The sequence below is a fragment of the Ambystoma mexicanum genome, chromosome 2p (assembly GCF_040938575.1).
Source record: "Ambystoma mexicanum isolate Mex_15411 chromosome 2p, UKY_AmexF1_1, whole genome shotgun sequence".
Taxonomy (NCBI): Eukaryota; Metazoa; Chordata; class Amphibia; order Caudata; family Ambystomatidae; genus Ambystoma; species Ambystoma mexicanum.
In genome coordinates this window covers 1,167,130,734-1,167,146,525 of record NC_090923.1, presented here as the reverse complement: position 1 = coordinate 1,167,146,525, position 15,792 = coordinate 1,167,130,734, and the positions used below count along the sequence as shown (strand labels likewise).

At 44.5% G+C, this 15,792-nt stretch overlaps 1 protein-coding gene across 2 annotated transcripts in view; it reads left to right on the top strand.

Moving 5' to 3' along the window:
* PHF8 (PHD finger protein 8) overlaps positions 1-15,792 on the top strand; it is an 852,864-nt gene that overhangs the window by 655,673 nt on the left and 181,399 nt on the right. For both annotated transcript variants that reach the window (XM_069645307.1, XM_069645306.1), the window contains exons 12-15: positions 1,319-1,585; positions 1,771-1,880; positions 3,829-4,010; positions 4,767-4,852. In XM_069645307.1, coding sequence (XP_069501408.1) covers positions 1,319-1,585; positions 1,771-1,880; positions 3,829-4,010; positions 4,767-4,852 — 645 coding nt within the window. The remainder of the gene's footprint in view (positions 1-1,318; positions 1,586-1,770; positions 1,881-3,828; positions 4,011-4,766; positions 4,853-15,792) is intronic.

Genomic DNA, 15,792 nt, shown 5'->3' with positions numbered 1-15,792 from the left:
GGTTGTTTTTTTATTTTTACATTGATGTTGTGTATGTAATCGTCCTTTTTTTGATAACCTGGTTTTAGGGTTGTTCCTTAATCTGTGTATTATTTAACACAGTTTTAATGAGAATTATGTCTTTTTTCTATAATAATATTTTTCTTAATGATATAGCTTTTGTGTGTTACACCTTTCCTTCCCATTAAAATGTGAATTTGAACTGTTTTCTTCTATACTATAAAATATTGTCTTGGGGTCCCCAGACAGTGAAAACAGGAGGTTTATGTAACGGACCTTGCTGTGGGGATTGTTTTTGTTTTGATTTGACCTCATTTGTACTGCTACTTTAGAACTAGTGACATTTGGGCCCAAGGCCCCAAACCATTTTACGGTTGGACTTTTATAGGAGAGCTGTTCTATGATTATTCTGAAGAGTGCTCCTATTTCTATGCATCTGGATACTTACTTGTGTTACACTGGTCATTGAATCCAATGGTATTCTATTCATAAGAGTGATTGTATGTCTGTTTTATAAGGGTTTTGTGTAAAAATATTTACATATCATTTTTATCTGCTTAGTGTGTAAGTTAAAGGCCTAATAAATAGTTGTATTTTTATACGTGCCTCTAACTGGAAATACTGGCGCTGCTCTGTGTGGACTCATTGCATCCCTATGCCACTCTCACACCCTTCCTGAGACTAAGCCTTGCCGTTCTGCTACCTCATCTTTTTTGGGTTTGGCTAACCATGTAGTGTCTTCTCTGTGCACCATAATAGGGTGGCCTCCCAAAATCCTCCCCCCAAGGCTGATTTTGGAAATCTATCTTAACAATTGTGATTGGAAGCTGATTTTGCACTCGCCTACTAATATTAGGGAAATCTGTGCCTTATGCTTGCTGAGGCGAATCATGCATATAAATATATACCTTACTTAAAGCTGTAAAACTATTGTTGCATTTGTTATAATGTTTTGCCCACCTTCATTGACATGTACCTTAATCAGGCTTAGGACAGACTCAAAGAATGTTAGCTGTCCCATCTGCACTCTGTGTTTAACTTTGGTCAAAATGTGTGACCTCACCAGATCAGAGTTTTTATCTGCCCACTCTCCAATAATGCGCTGTTGGCCAGTTGTGGGTGTGACAACGACCTTGGCGATTGAGTTCAAGAACCAGAATGTTATATTCTGTCTGTGGGATGTAGATTTTCCATGCTGATTTCCCATGCTGATTGAGAGAAATGCTAAAGAAACACAAAAGCTTGTCAAAGTAGGAAATGTCAGGAAAATAGTTTTGTGGTAATGGTGTGGTCTAAATTTGAACCAACCCCTCTGTAGGACATTTTTCAGCAAAACATTGGCAAGACTGGTAGTCCGTTTGGATTCAAGAGGAGCCCCACCACCAGCTCAGCCTCGCCATCCAAACCGATTCTACTACTGGCAGGCTCGGGCAGCAAAACCCAGGTCTTGATGTCCAAGGAGTTGCTGAAGCGGGGACGAAAGTCAAGGGATGGTATATCTTCAGCTACCAAGAGGCTTGACCTGGACATTCTGAGCCCCTTTGAGCTGCAATCTCTGAAGGAAAGGGGTACCTTAAAGAAAGAGGTTTGTTGGTTTCTTGACACCCCCTGACCCATATAATTTCATGAAAAGCGTTGCTATACAATAAACTGTGATTCCACCTGCCTAATCTGTTTACCTTTGTCTCCACCTAACTAGTGACTTATAAATGTCATGCTAAAATGAGCACGTTGTTCTCCCTTTAACTGGTTTATATCTGATCTATGCAGTATGACATTCCAGGCTCCATCCTAGAGGACATGGAGGAGGAATTCACACTGGACCCCAGCTTGGCAGAAAGCAGGTTGAAGCTGGTCCTCTCCAATGGCAAATCTTTAGGGTAAGTGAAGCACAGATGAGGCTGAAGATTGGAATCCCTGAATGTTTTCTGAAGACCCACCTTCAAACTCTTCTGTCCTTTGGCGCGTGGGATTTGGCAATGTCCTCTTGTGGCAGTGGGAGAAGAATGAGAATTGGAAGAGATAACTTAAAGGGATCCGTTCGGCCCAAATGATTGCATGGTTGGGTCTATGGGATGGGGTACTAATACTGTAAAGTAATATTTTACTGTACACAAGTAAATGGTGGAGACAATGTTACCCAAACATCTGGTGTGCTAGGGTTCCTCTGTTGCGGAGTCTACCAAGCATGGAAATGTTTGGCACAGTGCAAGAGTATTTATTTTAGGCAAACCTTTCTGGTTTGATATGCTTTGGTTAAAGTGTACTCTCTGAGCACTTAAAGATTATCACAGGTTTCTGCTGCTCTCTGTGAGGTCTAAAATGTTCTTAAAGCCAGTAAACCGGATGGCCTTTGTCCAAGCTTCACAGGACAGAACTGCCTGGCTTCTACCTTGGAGAAAATCCATTCTTGCCATTCAGAAGAAATCTTACATTTGCTCCATTATGTTTATCATATACTGTGCTCAAATCTGGTTTTGCCTTTGGTGAGCTCCATGAGTTTGCACAGAGAAGTGAAGCCTGATTTTCTTGCTCATTCTACAGATGGGTTGCTGCCAAAAGAATTATAGTTATGTTAAAGGTTTTTTATACCGTGCACTATCACCACCTGCGTGGTCCCTTGGTGCTCTGGCGGATCTGTAAAGCAAGAGGGTAAGATGGGGGGGTGTAAGTTAGTAGGACTGAAAGGGACAAAAGAGCAAGAGAGCTGTGATGTGCTGTTGGCAGCTTCAGTTCGGTTTGCACCGTTTGCTGAGCGTAGGGTCGAATTTTCGATCGGTAGCCGTCATGTGCTGTTGTGCGAGTCTGTGGATTGTTTCATTGTTATGGTGTAGTTAAGGGTGTGCGGTTTGTTGTGCTGCAGAGGTATGGTTGGCTTCAGTTCAGAGTTTGAGAGGTGTATGCAGAGGGATGAGGTTGTTTATGGCGATATCTTATCGTACCCCCTCAGTTTTGGCTGCCTGCGGCACATATCCCTTCCGATGTCGTGCATTGTGCTGCACTTCAATTCCCACTTCTGTTTTCTGTGCAGTGGTATGGGTCGTTAACAGGGCTGTTTAGTGGTGGTACCTTCTTCACCTCCCTGTTTTCAGACTAATGGATGTCTGCATCACTTTACCCCCTGGCACATTCCAGTGTGCAGCAACCATCGCCTCAAGTCCCTTGAGGAGGGCGCACCTCTTCCCTGTGCTCCATCTGTTCGGTCGCCATTCTCTCCCTTTTAATTCTAATGCCCTCTATCTGTGCTTCAATTAGGTTGGTCTCATTTCTCTCCTTTGTTTCCGGTAGGGCCCCCATATTGGAAAGGTTGCACATGGGTCTACCTCCCATTCAGAGTCCTCTCTACTTCCCTGCACTTCGCTGTGGTCTGCCCTATTCCCCCTCTTTTCCAGTTGTGTGTTCATTCCATGGGGCGTGGGTGCTGCTCGTCCCTGTTCTGGGTCGAACAGCCAGGTTTTTAGGAGTTTTATGAATTTTAGATGGTCCTTCATGGTTCGTATTTCTTTGTAGAGGGATTTCTATAGTAAAAATCCTGACTGGGTTGTTACCCTTACCTACCCATCGTTAGGTATGTGGCTATAGGAAAGTTGAAGCTGTTTATTTTCCTTGGTTTAAATAATGGCATTCAGTCCCATCTCCTTTCCTGAGTGTTACCATATTGTAAAGCCCCTCATCCATGTCCAGGTTTTAGTTAAAAAAAAAAAAAATATTTTATGGTTTTAAATGATACTACAATCTAGACGACCAATCTACCTAAATACCTGTTGGTTCAGTCACTTCTTGGCTGCCTTTTCTAATGATGTTTCACCTTGTGTTTTACTTTTTCAGTAATAAGAAGACTCTAATTTCTTCGAAACGTCAGAAAACCAAGCACTCTCACAAAACCAAGCTCCTTGAGCACAGCTCATGTTTTGTTGATGGTATTGACATGGACTCTGAAGAGGACCTTCAGATCGACGAGACACCCAAGAAGGAGAAGAAGGTCCCCTCTCCAAGGAAGAGGCTTCCAAGTAAGTGGGCATATTTAGGCATGTGACCCTTCATTCTTCAATGTTTAACCTATGCCTTAGAAAGATCCTGCAGCTCTTGTGGTGGTTTGACTTATACTCTAGTGCATCCTCTCCCCTCTTTGTATAGAATTGTTTTTCGGGGCTACCTCAAGAATACTCCTAACTGGTTATGCTAGACTGCAAGCCAACCACCCATCCTTCAAGACTATGCCGCATTGTCAAGCATTCAATTACTATATCGAAACGAGCTGCACATTTCTAATTTCTCTAATCCGCCAAAACTCTCCAATATATTTCTCCATGCTGTGTCCTCCCCTCCACTTCACCTACATGTCACATTCTACCTTGTTTACAGATAGCAGCAAGGGGCCCAGGAAGTACGACTAGTGGATAAGCCATTTGGGAATGGAGAGTATGGGACATGAATTAATGGGAGAATTGTTTACAGCCGCTAGCAAGTAGTGAAAGGGAGGAAAATTGTTTTGGGTTTATAAGAGATATACAAAGGCTTGGGGATGTAGATCCTTTCTCAGAAGCAGAGATCCTAAAAAGAACAATGTTGATAGCAAAGTGGTGCCAGGGACACTCAAGTCAAAAAGGTTTGACTGTCATATTTGACTGACCGAAGTGCACAGCTTCCTTAAAGTGCCAAGATGTCCTGCAGCATCTCTATCCCATTTTAGGGGTAGCATCTTGTTCTGCAAAATGATTGTTCTGTGCCTATTTGTCTCAACTGTGTGTCTCTCTTCTTTGCAGAGTTCCCCCGGAAACTGCCACGTGCCAAACCGTGTTCTGATCCTAATCGCATCCGTGAACCAGGCGAACTGGAGTTCGACGTGGAGGTAGGGGGGTGTGTGTGTGTGTGTGTACGTGTGTGTGTACTCAGCCGAGAACATAGAAGAACATGTATTATTTTTAGCAAGAGATCCTTCCAAAATCCATAAGAATTACTCATTATTAAGATAGATTTTCAGAACCAGCTGTGAGGGAGGTTCTCAGTGGCCATCGTATTATAGTGAGGAGTGAAGTCTACCCAGACTCAATCAAGGTAGGTGGTAGAGACGTAAGGCTTGGGTTTCAGAATTTGAAAGGGTAGTGTACTGTCACAATGAGACGCACACACAGCACTCAAATCCTATTGCACAGTAATTGTTGCAATGGATTTCCAAAATCAACCCTAGTGGTTGATTTGGGGAGACCAACCTATTCTGGTGAACAGGAAAGACACAAAAGTCTAGCCAAATCCACTCGAGACAGATAGCAGACGGGTAAGGCTTAGACATATATAGAGGTGGGTGGGGGGGACAGAGGGATGAGTGGTCTTGGGCTACAATGTGTCCACACAGATCAAGGTCAATAATTCAAGTTAGGTAATTACAATTAGGAAATATTTCTCTATCCGCAACTTTCCCACCATATTCTATGGACCCTCACACTATTTGCTTTTGAACCTAGTCTGACTTTTTACAGGGAAAGCTTCACTCCTGTGGCCTTTTGCTCATTTGTCACGGGGAACCTGATCAGTACTGCAAACCTATGCCCTTATGACTTTTGACATTTTTGGTAATTATTTGACAGTGCGCACAGCATCTTACAATGCAGTGCAGTGGGGATACTTTTGTGTCACCAAAGTCTTTTACACTTGGTATGTTTGGTTACTTTTATTATTTCTTTTTTAAACAATGTATTGATTTTTCAGTAAAGACGAAAAACAAGAGAACAAGTACATGAATCAGTTACACAAGATCATATATGTAGAAGCTACAACTTATCCTTTATATAAATAAAATAATAAAACAAATATGCATACAATTCATTAAAAGAACTCCACATTTCATCATATTTAGCATGTTGCTGCTTAAGTTGAAAAGACACCTTTTCCCTGCCAGAAGGTATCGACAAGCTATGTAACCATTATTCAACAGTAGGCCTATTACCACACTTCCAAACGTCATGGTGTGTTATTTGGCCAACAGAATAGTTCTAAAAGTCCAAAAGAGCTTATCTTTAGGTGCATTGGCATTTCCTGGTGATAGGGAGAATTCTCAGAAATGTGCTAATTTCTCTCTACCTTAGAGACCCACAGCACTTTTGCTGGACTTTGGGACTTTTTAATTTTCAACCTGGAGAAAGTGAGACCTTTTTCCCACTCTCATGTAATTTTCTGTGATTTAACACTGTGTTTCTTTTTGGTTTTGGAGTCTGACAAACTCCATAGCCATCGACTTTGCATTGTGACACACAGCACCTTCAGTACAGTGGCACAGGGAAGTCTGTAAGATTTCCCAAAGGTTTAAATACCTTCTCTGGGATAAACTACTGTTTCCAAGAGCAGTAAAGTGATATTGACTTTACCTACCATTTATAACTTTCTAGACCCAGCACACACTATCTTACAAAGGGTGCTGGAGGGGTTACTTAGAATGCCCTTTGTCTAGTTTCTCATGTAACAAATGTATGTTACCCTTTCTACAATTGATGTTTGTTTGTTTTTTTATTTATAGTGTGCACCACACCCTGAGGTATCTGGGCGCATTACAGGAATATGCATATTCATGGTTACAGAATGGGAAGTACACACAATTAAACGCAATGCATGGAGCATACAAAGCAATAGACAATTTAGCCAGAAGGCAAGATATGACACATACAGAGTAAAACATTACTGACAAGAGATATACAGGTAGATACATTAGGGGTACAGGGCAGGAGTGGGACATATCCCCAAGTATAGAGTAGCTATACATGGAAAGAATGGGGGTCTGTTACAGTGTGTCTTTAGAGATCAGCCAAAGTTTGGTGTCTTTTCTGAATTTGTAGAAGGACTGGTCTGTTCGTAGTGTGGGGGGGAAGGGAATTCCATAGTTGGGCAGCCATGACTGAGAAGCTGCTAACCCCTGCTCTTTCTGATTTATACCTTGGCACCCTTAGGCAGCCGGTAATGAACGTCCTAGTGGATGTGATGGGGTTATTTTTGGAAAATGTATCTGCCAGTTATTGAGGGGCAGCATTATTGAAGTATTTATAAGTCAGGGAAGCTGTTTTGAGCTGAATTCTTTCTTGGATAGATAGCCAGTTGTTATTGGTATAGTAGTTGGAATGTGATGCCGTCTGGAGATACCCAGGGCAGTTCTAAGGGCATTGTTCTGCAAGATCTGTAGTTTGTTGGTGATATATTTACAGACACCTAGATAAAGTGCATTTCAGTAATCAATTTTTGATAAAACAAGCGCTCTAGCTAGGGTGCTACAACATTTCGAGGACAGAAAGAGTTTGCAAGAATGAATGAGCTTGCAAGTGTATGATGTCGACGAGGCAGTTGCACTAACCTGTTTGCGCAGGTTCAGGGAGGAGTCTAGGTAAAAACCCAAGGTTTTAACTTCCTTGGCCACCTTTATGTCATTACCATCAATATTAAAGGATATGTATTGGTTGTACAGTTTCTTCATGTTGGCAGGAGAGGCAAGAAGGAGTAACTCGGTCTTCTCATCATTCAGGCACAGACTGTGAGTGGCCATCCAGGCCTGAATGATGAGGTAGATTTTGTTGATAAGAGCAAAGTCCTTGTCATAGTTTCCTGTCTGGGGTAGGAGGATCTGGGTGTCATCGGCGTAGTTCGTGTAGGTGACACCCAGATGGTCCAGATCATCAAACAATGGTTTAATGAACACATTGTACATGGTCGGTGATACGCATGAACCTTGTGGAACACTGAGAGAGATGGGGATGGGATCAGCTGCTGCCGAGGCTTAGAAGACTCTCCTGGAGCTATTATTTAGGAATGATTGGATCCATGCAGTTGCTTCTGTTGAAAAGTGGGCCACATTGGATAAGTGTCCACAAAGCACCTTGTGATCTACCAGATCAAAGGCGGCCGACAAATCCAACATAAGCAGGGGAACAGATTTCCCTTTGTCCTTCAGGTCATCGATCTGGATCTTCGAATCGATCAGGGCAGTTTCAGTCCCATGTTGGGGTCTGAAACCAGATTGGTGGAGTCCAAGTAGTTTGAGTCTCTAGGTATGTTTGAATCTGGTCATAGGCGGCCTTGTCGATGATTTTAAGAAAGAAGAAAAGGGACAGTAGTGATAGGTCTGAAGTTGGTGGGGATGCTAGGGGCTAATGTGTTTTTTTTATTTTTTATTTTTAGGAGTGTGAGTACTTATGAGTTCTTCAGGTTGGTTGGAACGATGCCTGTGAGGAAGGAGGCATTGATGAGTGGTGATGAAGGGTGCAAGTTCTTTGACAGATGCAGGGCAAGAATCGCCTTGGCAAGTGGAGGGTTTAAGTGAAGCAATAATGTTGATTATTTCTTGGGTGGATACTGATGTGAAATTGAAACGTTGTTGAGGTTTATGGTGGCTAGGTGCCGGTTTAGGTGTGGTAGGCTGAGGTGTCGGGGTCTGTTTTTTGGCTGCTATTTCTTTTTGAAGCGGAGTGATTTTATTAGTTAGAGCTTCTTGAATTTTGGTACACCGGGTCTTGTCCTTGGTGCAGTTCTCAGTGGTAGGGATGGGAGATTAAAGTTCTCTGAGAATAGTACATAGTTCTCTGGCGCTTGAGCTTGCCTTCTCAATCCTATTGTTTCAGGTATCACTTTTTGCTAGCAGAATTTCTTCTTTGTAACTGGCTGAGATTTTGAGTAGGATGTCTTTATTGGCTATGGAGGGGTTGTTTCTCCTGGATGTCTCGCATTTCCTTTTCATTTTTTAAAGCTTTTGGTTTGGGGGTGAACCACGAGTTCAGGTGTGCCTTAAGGTTTGCTTTTGCGCATTTTCAAAGGGGCAATGCTATCTAGCGCTGTAGTCAAGGTTTCGTTATAAAGGTCCACCAATTCTGACAGGTTTGAGGAGGCTAAGGATGGCTTAAGTAAGGGTTGGAGGAAAGGCCTAAGATTGTCGCTGTAATATTCTTTTTGTCCCTAATTGGCACGGAGGGGGCAATGAGATTTTCTTTATTCGGGAGGGTACAACCTTGAAGATTAAAGCACAGTAGGGAGTGGTCGGTCCAAGGTTGTGGTTTAATAGAAGTGATAGTTGTGATGCAGTTAAGGTCTGCAATCCAATCAAGGATTCTTCCTTTGTCTTGGGTGGGGAGTATGACTCTTTGAGTGAGGCTGAGTTCAGCTAGGGAGCTGGCTACAGATCCTGCATGTTGGTCTGTAGGGTCATTGAAACCCAAGTTAAAATCGCCTAGTAAGAGGATTTGTGAAGTAGATTTTGTGTTGGTAGAAAGAGTGTTGATTTCTTCTTCGAAGGTGCCCAGGGGTCCAGGGTGTCTGTGAATTGGTTCGAGTGTTTGTGAGGGGAAGTTTCACAGTCATTAGTTCACAAGATTTAGTGGGGGTGTGTGAGACAATTCTGAGTCCCATGTGGTTTTGGATATGAAAGCCACCTCACCTCCCCTAGAGTATTTGCTGTCTCATCTAAGGACCGTATAGTTGTCGGCTGTAGCTAAAAGGAGGGAGGGTCCCGCTGCTGCTTGTAGCCAAGTCTCGGTAACTGCAAGGAAGTCTCAGTTAATTTCTGAAATTAGATCTGCAATGTCTACTGCATGGGCGACCAGGGACCTAGCATTGATCAATGCCCCATGGATAACAGTAGGGTTGTTGCTGTGGACAGAGAGTTTGGGTATGGCAGAGACCAATCTAGTCTTCTTTACATTTCTGAGTTTTTCCTGGGGTGTGAGTTGAGGAGGATTGTTGGAAGGCAGTAGGTCAGATGGTAATTTATAGGATCTGCCAAGTCTACAGCCTAGCCTAGCTTTACCATTGATGCTAGGGCATGGTTAAGTGGGAAGCGGTAAGGTTGGGGTGGTCAGAGGGTCAGACGTGCTATCATGACTGATGGTCTTAGTGGTTTGAAGGATTCTGGGTATTAGTTGCTATGGGCAGTGTGGAGGTTCTGGAGAGTAATGAGATGTACATATGTTTCAAAGGGGGGAGGAATGGAGTAGGTTTGATCAGCGTTGACAGACACAATGGTGGGAGGAATTTAGTAGAAGGGATGTGGGGTTCCAGATTAAGTTGCTTGGCCATAATGGTGTGATTCCTAGGCGTGAGGGCAAACAGGTACTTTCTTGTGGCTAGAGTTATAGGTTGGAGGGTGCTAACACTTAAAATGGCGGTCAGGGTAAGGAGGCTATCTGGAACTAAATTACTGATGGAGGCATATATAGTAACAGGTGTACAGAAGCTAGCCACATACTGAGGTATCAGTCAGGTAGGCACAGGATGACCAAATGCTGGTTGCTAACATTCGTTGTAGAGAGATAATAGCAGTGGATTAGTGCAATTTCACAGTAGGCAGAAGTCCAGGGCGTTGGCACAATCAGAACCGTATACTTATTGTAGTGAGCAAATGGGGCATTCAAAAATATAAGTTATGGCAGGAGGCCGTTGGCGACAATGGGGTACCAATGATGCATAAAGAGGTTATAGTCAACAGGTAACAGCAAGATAAATAGAATCGATACATTTGGCTGGAAGTCGGCAAGATGGGAGCAAATCTTACATAAGTCATAATGCAGGAATGTTGCGTCATGGTGAGTGCAAACAGTACAACGCCTGATGTCTCTGTGATAGTACGGGAGAGGCAGGCCAAACGAGAGTTATTGTGCGGCTGGAAGAGATGGGCCACATATGGAGGGGATGAGGACAAGTTATGTCGCGGGAGAGATGTAACGGCAATAAATCCGGGTTGCAAAGTACCTTGTATGCACTGTGGGTGTAGTCTGCAACATGGGTGACCGGGGCTGTAGTTTTCAGTAGCCCCGTCGTCCCGAGGCGAACAGGGGCTAACAGGGCCTTTTCCCTGGCTTTCTCCCGCATCCGTCTTTAGCCTGCCGGTGCTGCGGATTGGCCAATGAGCGGGTGGTTGCTTAATGGCTGGTGGCAGTGTTTTACTTTTTACTACCATTGTATGTTTTTACCGCGGGCTGCGTTCGCAGCTGCAGTAAAGCACCCATGGGTGCCCATTTTGTCAATATGGCCCTGGTCGTCTTTTTTGCCATTTCTTGCTGCAGGTCCTTCCTGAGATTTACACTGCGCTCCAAACCAGGTTTGGTCCCTTTGTTTGTTTTGTCTTTGGTAGGATGCATGAGTGAAACCCGCCTCTGGCTTCAATATGTCTGGCAGGGGCAGGAAGTGAGGGAGAAGCCCGAAACTCCCTGTGCTTAATCCCTTTGGTTACAGGAATGCACCCAAAGGCAGCCACCCTGCTGTGTGACTGAAAGCTAGGCTGGAATGAATGGGAGAAACCTGCATAAAAGGTGATGCTTTTTGGCTTGGAAGGCAGAGTTGACCACTGGACTACGGAATCCGAAGAACTTGGAAGAGACGCCTGCTGCAACTCCTGGTCCGTTGGTTTGCCCATTGAAGCCCTGCTGCTGTGCTGAAGCTCCGAATTTGCCTTGACTAGAGAAGCCCTGCAAGGACGACTTCTCCCCTTAAATTGGTGGGACTAATCAGCTCCAAAGTGAACTCATTTGGACATCCTCTCGGAACTGGCTGTACTTCCACTGCTGCTGCTGGAACCAAACTGCCAGGGAGAGGAACACCAAACGGAGTGTGTCACTTTTAAGTCGACCCAAGCTTGTGGAAATCCTCCGGACTCCCAGTAAGCAGGACTGACCAAGCCTGAGCCACCTCAACAGAGTGCTGGATCCCAGATGCAAGGAAAGTCCAGAGTGGTTTCAGAGAGTCCGCAGTGGTGCTATTTGCTAAGACACGAGGAGCTGAAACCGCCAAGTGCTGCTGAATAGAAGTTGGTCCCTTTCTGTCACCGAGCCTCCCGTTGTGTTGCAGGAGTCGCCAGAAGTCCCCCCTCTTGTCCCTACGACTGAGGCACAGGAACAAAAGGATCTGCAGAGCCATACAGGAACAGAGGCCAGCTGGAACCATTTCTTCTAACCAAATGTACTGTATAGTCTTAAGAGAACATACCTCTTGTTTTTGTAACCTTAGTTGATCTCAGTGGAGAGACTTGTCTTGGTTGCGTCTATAGAGTTGCTTGCATCTTCTACCTCTCACAAGCCTCCCAGCGTGTGACCCTACTTTGATTCTACTTTTTCTACAAAGACTTCTAAAACATTGTGCAAAACTTTAATTGACCTGCAAGAAGTGCTTCATGTTAGGGAGAATTCTCAGAAATGTGCTAATTCCCTCCACCTTAGAGACCCCCACCAACTTTGCTGGATTTTGAGGACTTGATTTTTTTACATGGAGAGAGTGAGACCCTTTTTTCCCCACTCTCTCATGTATTTTAATGTGACTTCTGAACTTTGTGTTTCTTTTGGTTATGGAGCCTGACAAACTCCATAGGCATCATCTTTCTTTTACATGGTGTCACACAGCACCTTCAGTGCAGTGGCACAGGGAAGTCTTTCAGATTTCCCAAGGTTTAAATACCTTTTCTGGGATAAACTACCGTTTCCCAGAACAGTAAAGTGAAATTGACTTTACTTACAATTGTAACTTTCTAGACCCAGCACACACTATCTTACAATAGGGTGCTGGAGGGGTTACCTAGTATTCCCTTTGTCTAGCTTCTCATGTAACATTTTTAATGTTACCCTTTCCTCACTGAATGGCTGGTGACAGTGGTTTACCTTTAACTACCGTGGTCTGCATATGCCGCGGGCTGCGTTCGCAGCTGCAGTAAAGCACCCAAGGGTGCCATTTTTGTCAAAATGGCCATAGTCGTCTATTCTTGCCATTTCTTTGTGGAAAGGTCCTTCTTGAGATGTACTTTGCGTGCCAAACCAGGTTCGGTCCCTTTGTTCGCTTTGCCTTTGGCGGGATTCGCAAGTGAAGCCCGCCTCGTGCTCCAGAGTGTCTGGGGTGGGCAGGGAGGTGCCCGAAACTCCCTGTGCTTAGTCTCCTAGGAGACACAAATGCACTCTGTAGTGATTGGCCGGCTGGCTGTCCGGCAAGGACAGCCACCCTGCTGGGTGACTGACAGCTACGCTGGAATGAATGGGAGAGAACTGAATAAAAGGCGAGGCTTTTGGATTGGAAGGCAGAGTCGACCACTGGACGAAGGAACCGAAGAACTTGAAGAGGACGCCTGCTGCAAGAGCCAGGACTGGCCGAGCCTGAGCCCCCCCAACAGAGTGTGGGACCCCAGAAGCAAGGAAAGCCCATCTCGACAGCCAGGAACCTCAGTGTTGCCATTTGTGGTAGACGTGAGGAGCTGAAACATCGAACAGCCACTTGTTTGAAGATTGTCGGTTGCGAGTGGTGACCGTCCCGTTACAATGCAGGGGTCCCCAGAAGTCTTCCCTCTTGTCCCCACGACTGAGGCCCAGGAACAGTGAGATCTGCAGAACTGCTCAGGAACAGAAGCCATCTGCTGCACTTTTTCTTCAATACAAAGGTACAGTAAAAGTCTGAGAGAACTGACCTCTTGCTGTAGAGTTGCTTGCATCTTCTACTACTCACAAGTCTAACAGCGTGTGGCCCTACCTTGATTCTTCTTTTTCTTCAAAGACTTCTCTTACCTGCAAAGAAGTGCTTCAGCTCGTATAGACTTTTGCCCATTGACTTTGGCTTAGCCTGTTCCAATGAATTATTCTGATTGGCGGATCTGAAAGTATTGCCTGCTTAAGAATATTTGTGATCTCTTGTATATTCTAATAACCTTTTCCTTTGACTCACTCTTAAATGACTCTAAATGCAACAGTGCTATATTAATGTCCCCAGCACTCTAGCTATTGAAGTCACCTGAGGGTGTAGGTTGTGTCTGATTTAGAAATATTAAGAGTGTGTATTTTGTGAAGTATATTTGAGTGTTACTGTTACATTACTCCCTTCTGAAGAAGGTTTACTCTAACTGAGCGATAAATAAATTAATAATTGTTTATTCAAGAAACCTTGTGTGTAAGAGTTTAATTGAATACTTGTCACTGTGAATCTCTGTGTAACTCCTCACATTGACCCCTCTTGAGATAAGCCTGGCTGCTGCTCAACACGCTGCCAAACTGTGTAGTACAAGCTTATACCAAAGGTTGGGTTTCCTATTACCTGTAGTCAGGGTTGTTGTAGTGCACCCAAAGGGTACTGCATACAATCTTGCCTTACACTCACTATTTCAATCCTCCCAGCAAAATTTTCAAAGAGGGCATAAAAGGTTGAGAAGTAGAGGGAGATCCTCCTCCACCAGAGGCTCCATGCCACCAAAGCAATGATCACCCGCTCCAGGTCCCCTCCCATGCTTCTCCAGTAGGAGGTCGTATTTGTCATTTTACCCACGCATGGGAGTGGGATGACATCAGACAAGTGGGTACTTTCCACCGTAGCGGGAGGCTAGTGCATAGAACTCATACAAACACCACCCGCCAAGACAAAGACAGACAAGGCAGGAGGAACAGCGCATTCTGCTAGAAGAGGTCAAAGCACTGCCAGAGAAGGACACCATAGTGATCATCCCGGCAAACCAGGTAAACGAGGATATCTATTCAATTTACCTCCTTGTGCCAAAAAAAGGCCTTGCAGTGCGCCTGGTCCTAGACCTGCTCCCTGCAAACACATATGTCAAGCCACAGAACTTTTGCATGGCAATGCTATAAGAAATAATCCCACTGCTAAAACAGGGGGACTTCATGCCAGCATTGGACATGAAAGATGCATACTATCAGATTTCAATGTTCCCAGCGCACCGAAAATTCCTGCGCTTCAACATTGCAAAACAACACTATAAATTCAAGGTGCTATCCTTCGGCATAGCCTTTGCTACAAGGGTATTCATCAAGGTATTGGTGGTAGTGGCGGCGCACTTACGCAGAGAATCAATCCCAAGTGTACCCTTATCTTGATGACTGGCTGATAACAGGGGACTCCCCCCCCCACCCCCTAAATTTGCAAGCACAATACCCAAAGAACAATCAGCCTGCTGTTCCAAATGGGGTTCTCAATCATCAAGAAAAAATCAAGCCTTGTTGCAAGTCAAACCAAACAGTTCCTAGGAGCTATAATAAAGACAACAGAGGGGCTAGTCTTCCCCTCAAACGAAAGAGTTCAAAACATACTTCTGCAAATACCTCATAATATGGCTGGTCACCAAATAACTGTACGCAAAGCAATGCGCCTGCTAGGGATGATGGCTTCATACATTTATCTGGTTCCACACGTGCGACTGTGCATGCGCCCAAAACTGAAGTGGTTAGCCTAACAGTGGTCTCAGGCAAGCGGTCAGTGGGACGATCTAGTGGTGGTTTTGCTAACACTAGTACAAGCACTCGGCTGGTGGCTAAAAGAGAATCTGTTAAAAGGAAAACCCTTTCACAATCCTCCAGTACAAGCAATAGTGACAACATTCGCCTCACTCTCCAGATGGGGAGCTCACTTATGTACACCACACAGCGCATGCCTGTGGACATATACCACAGCCCAAAACCACATCAACCTCCTAGAACTACTGGCGGTGCTCAAAGCCCTGCAAGCTTTCCAACTGCATCTAACAGGCCAAACAGTGCAATTCCTCACAGACAGCACCACTGCCATGTTCTACATAAACAAACAGGGAGGCACACACTGTCCAGGTCTGTCCAGACTTTCGCAGAACATTTGGAAGTGGGCACTCAAGCAGAACACGTTCCTAGTGTCTCAACACGTTCCAGGGGAACTCAAATCCCTAGAAAACTATCTAAGCATAGATCCTCTACCCAAAGAGCATGAGTGGCAACTCAACAGAAGAATTCTAGACAATGTCTTTCCCCTCCGGGGTTACTCTCCTTTAGAATTGTTCTCCAGAAGTCTAAATGCACAATGCCCAGACTTCACATC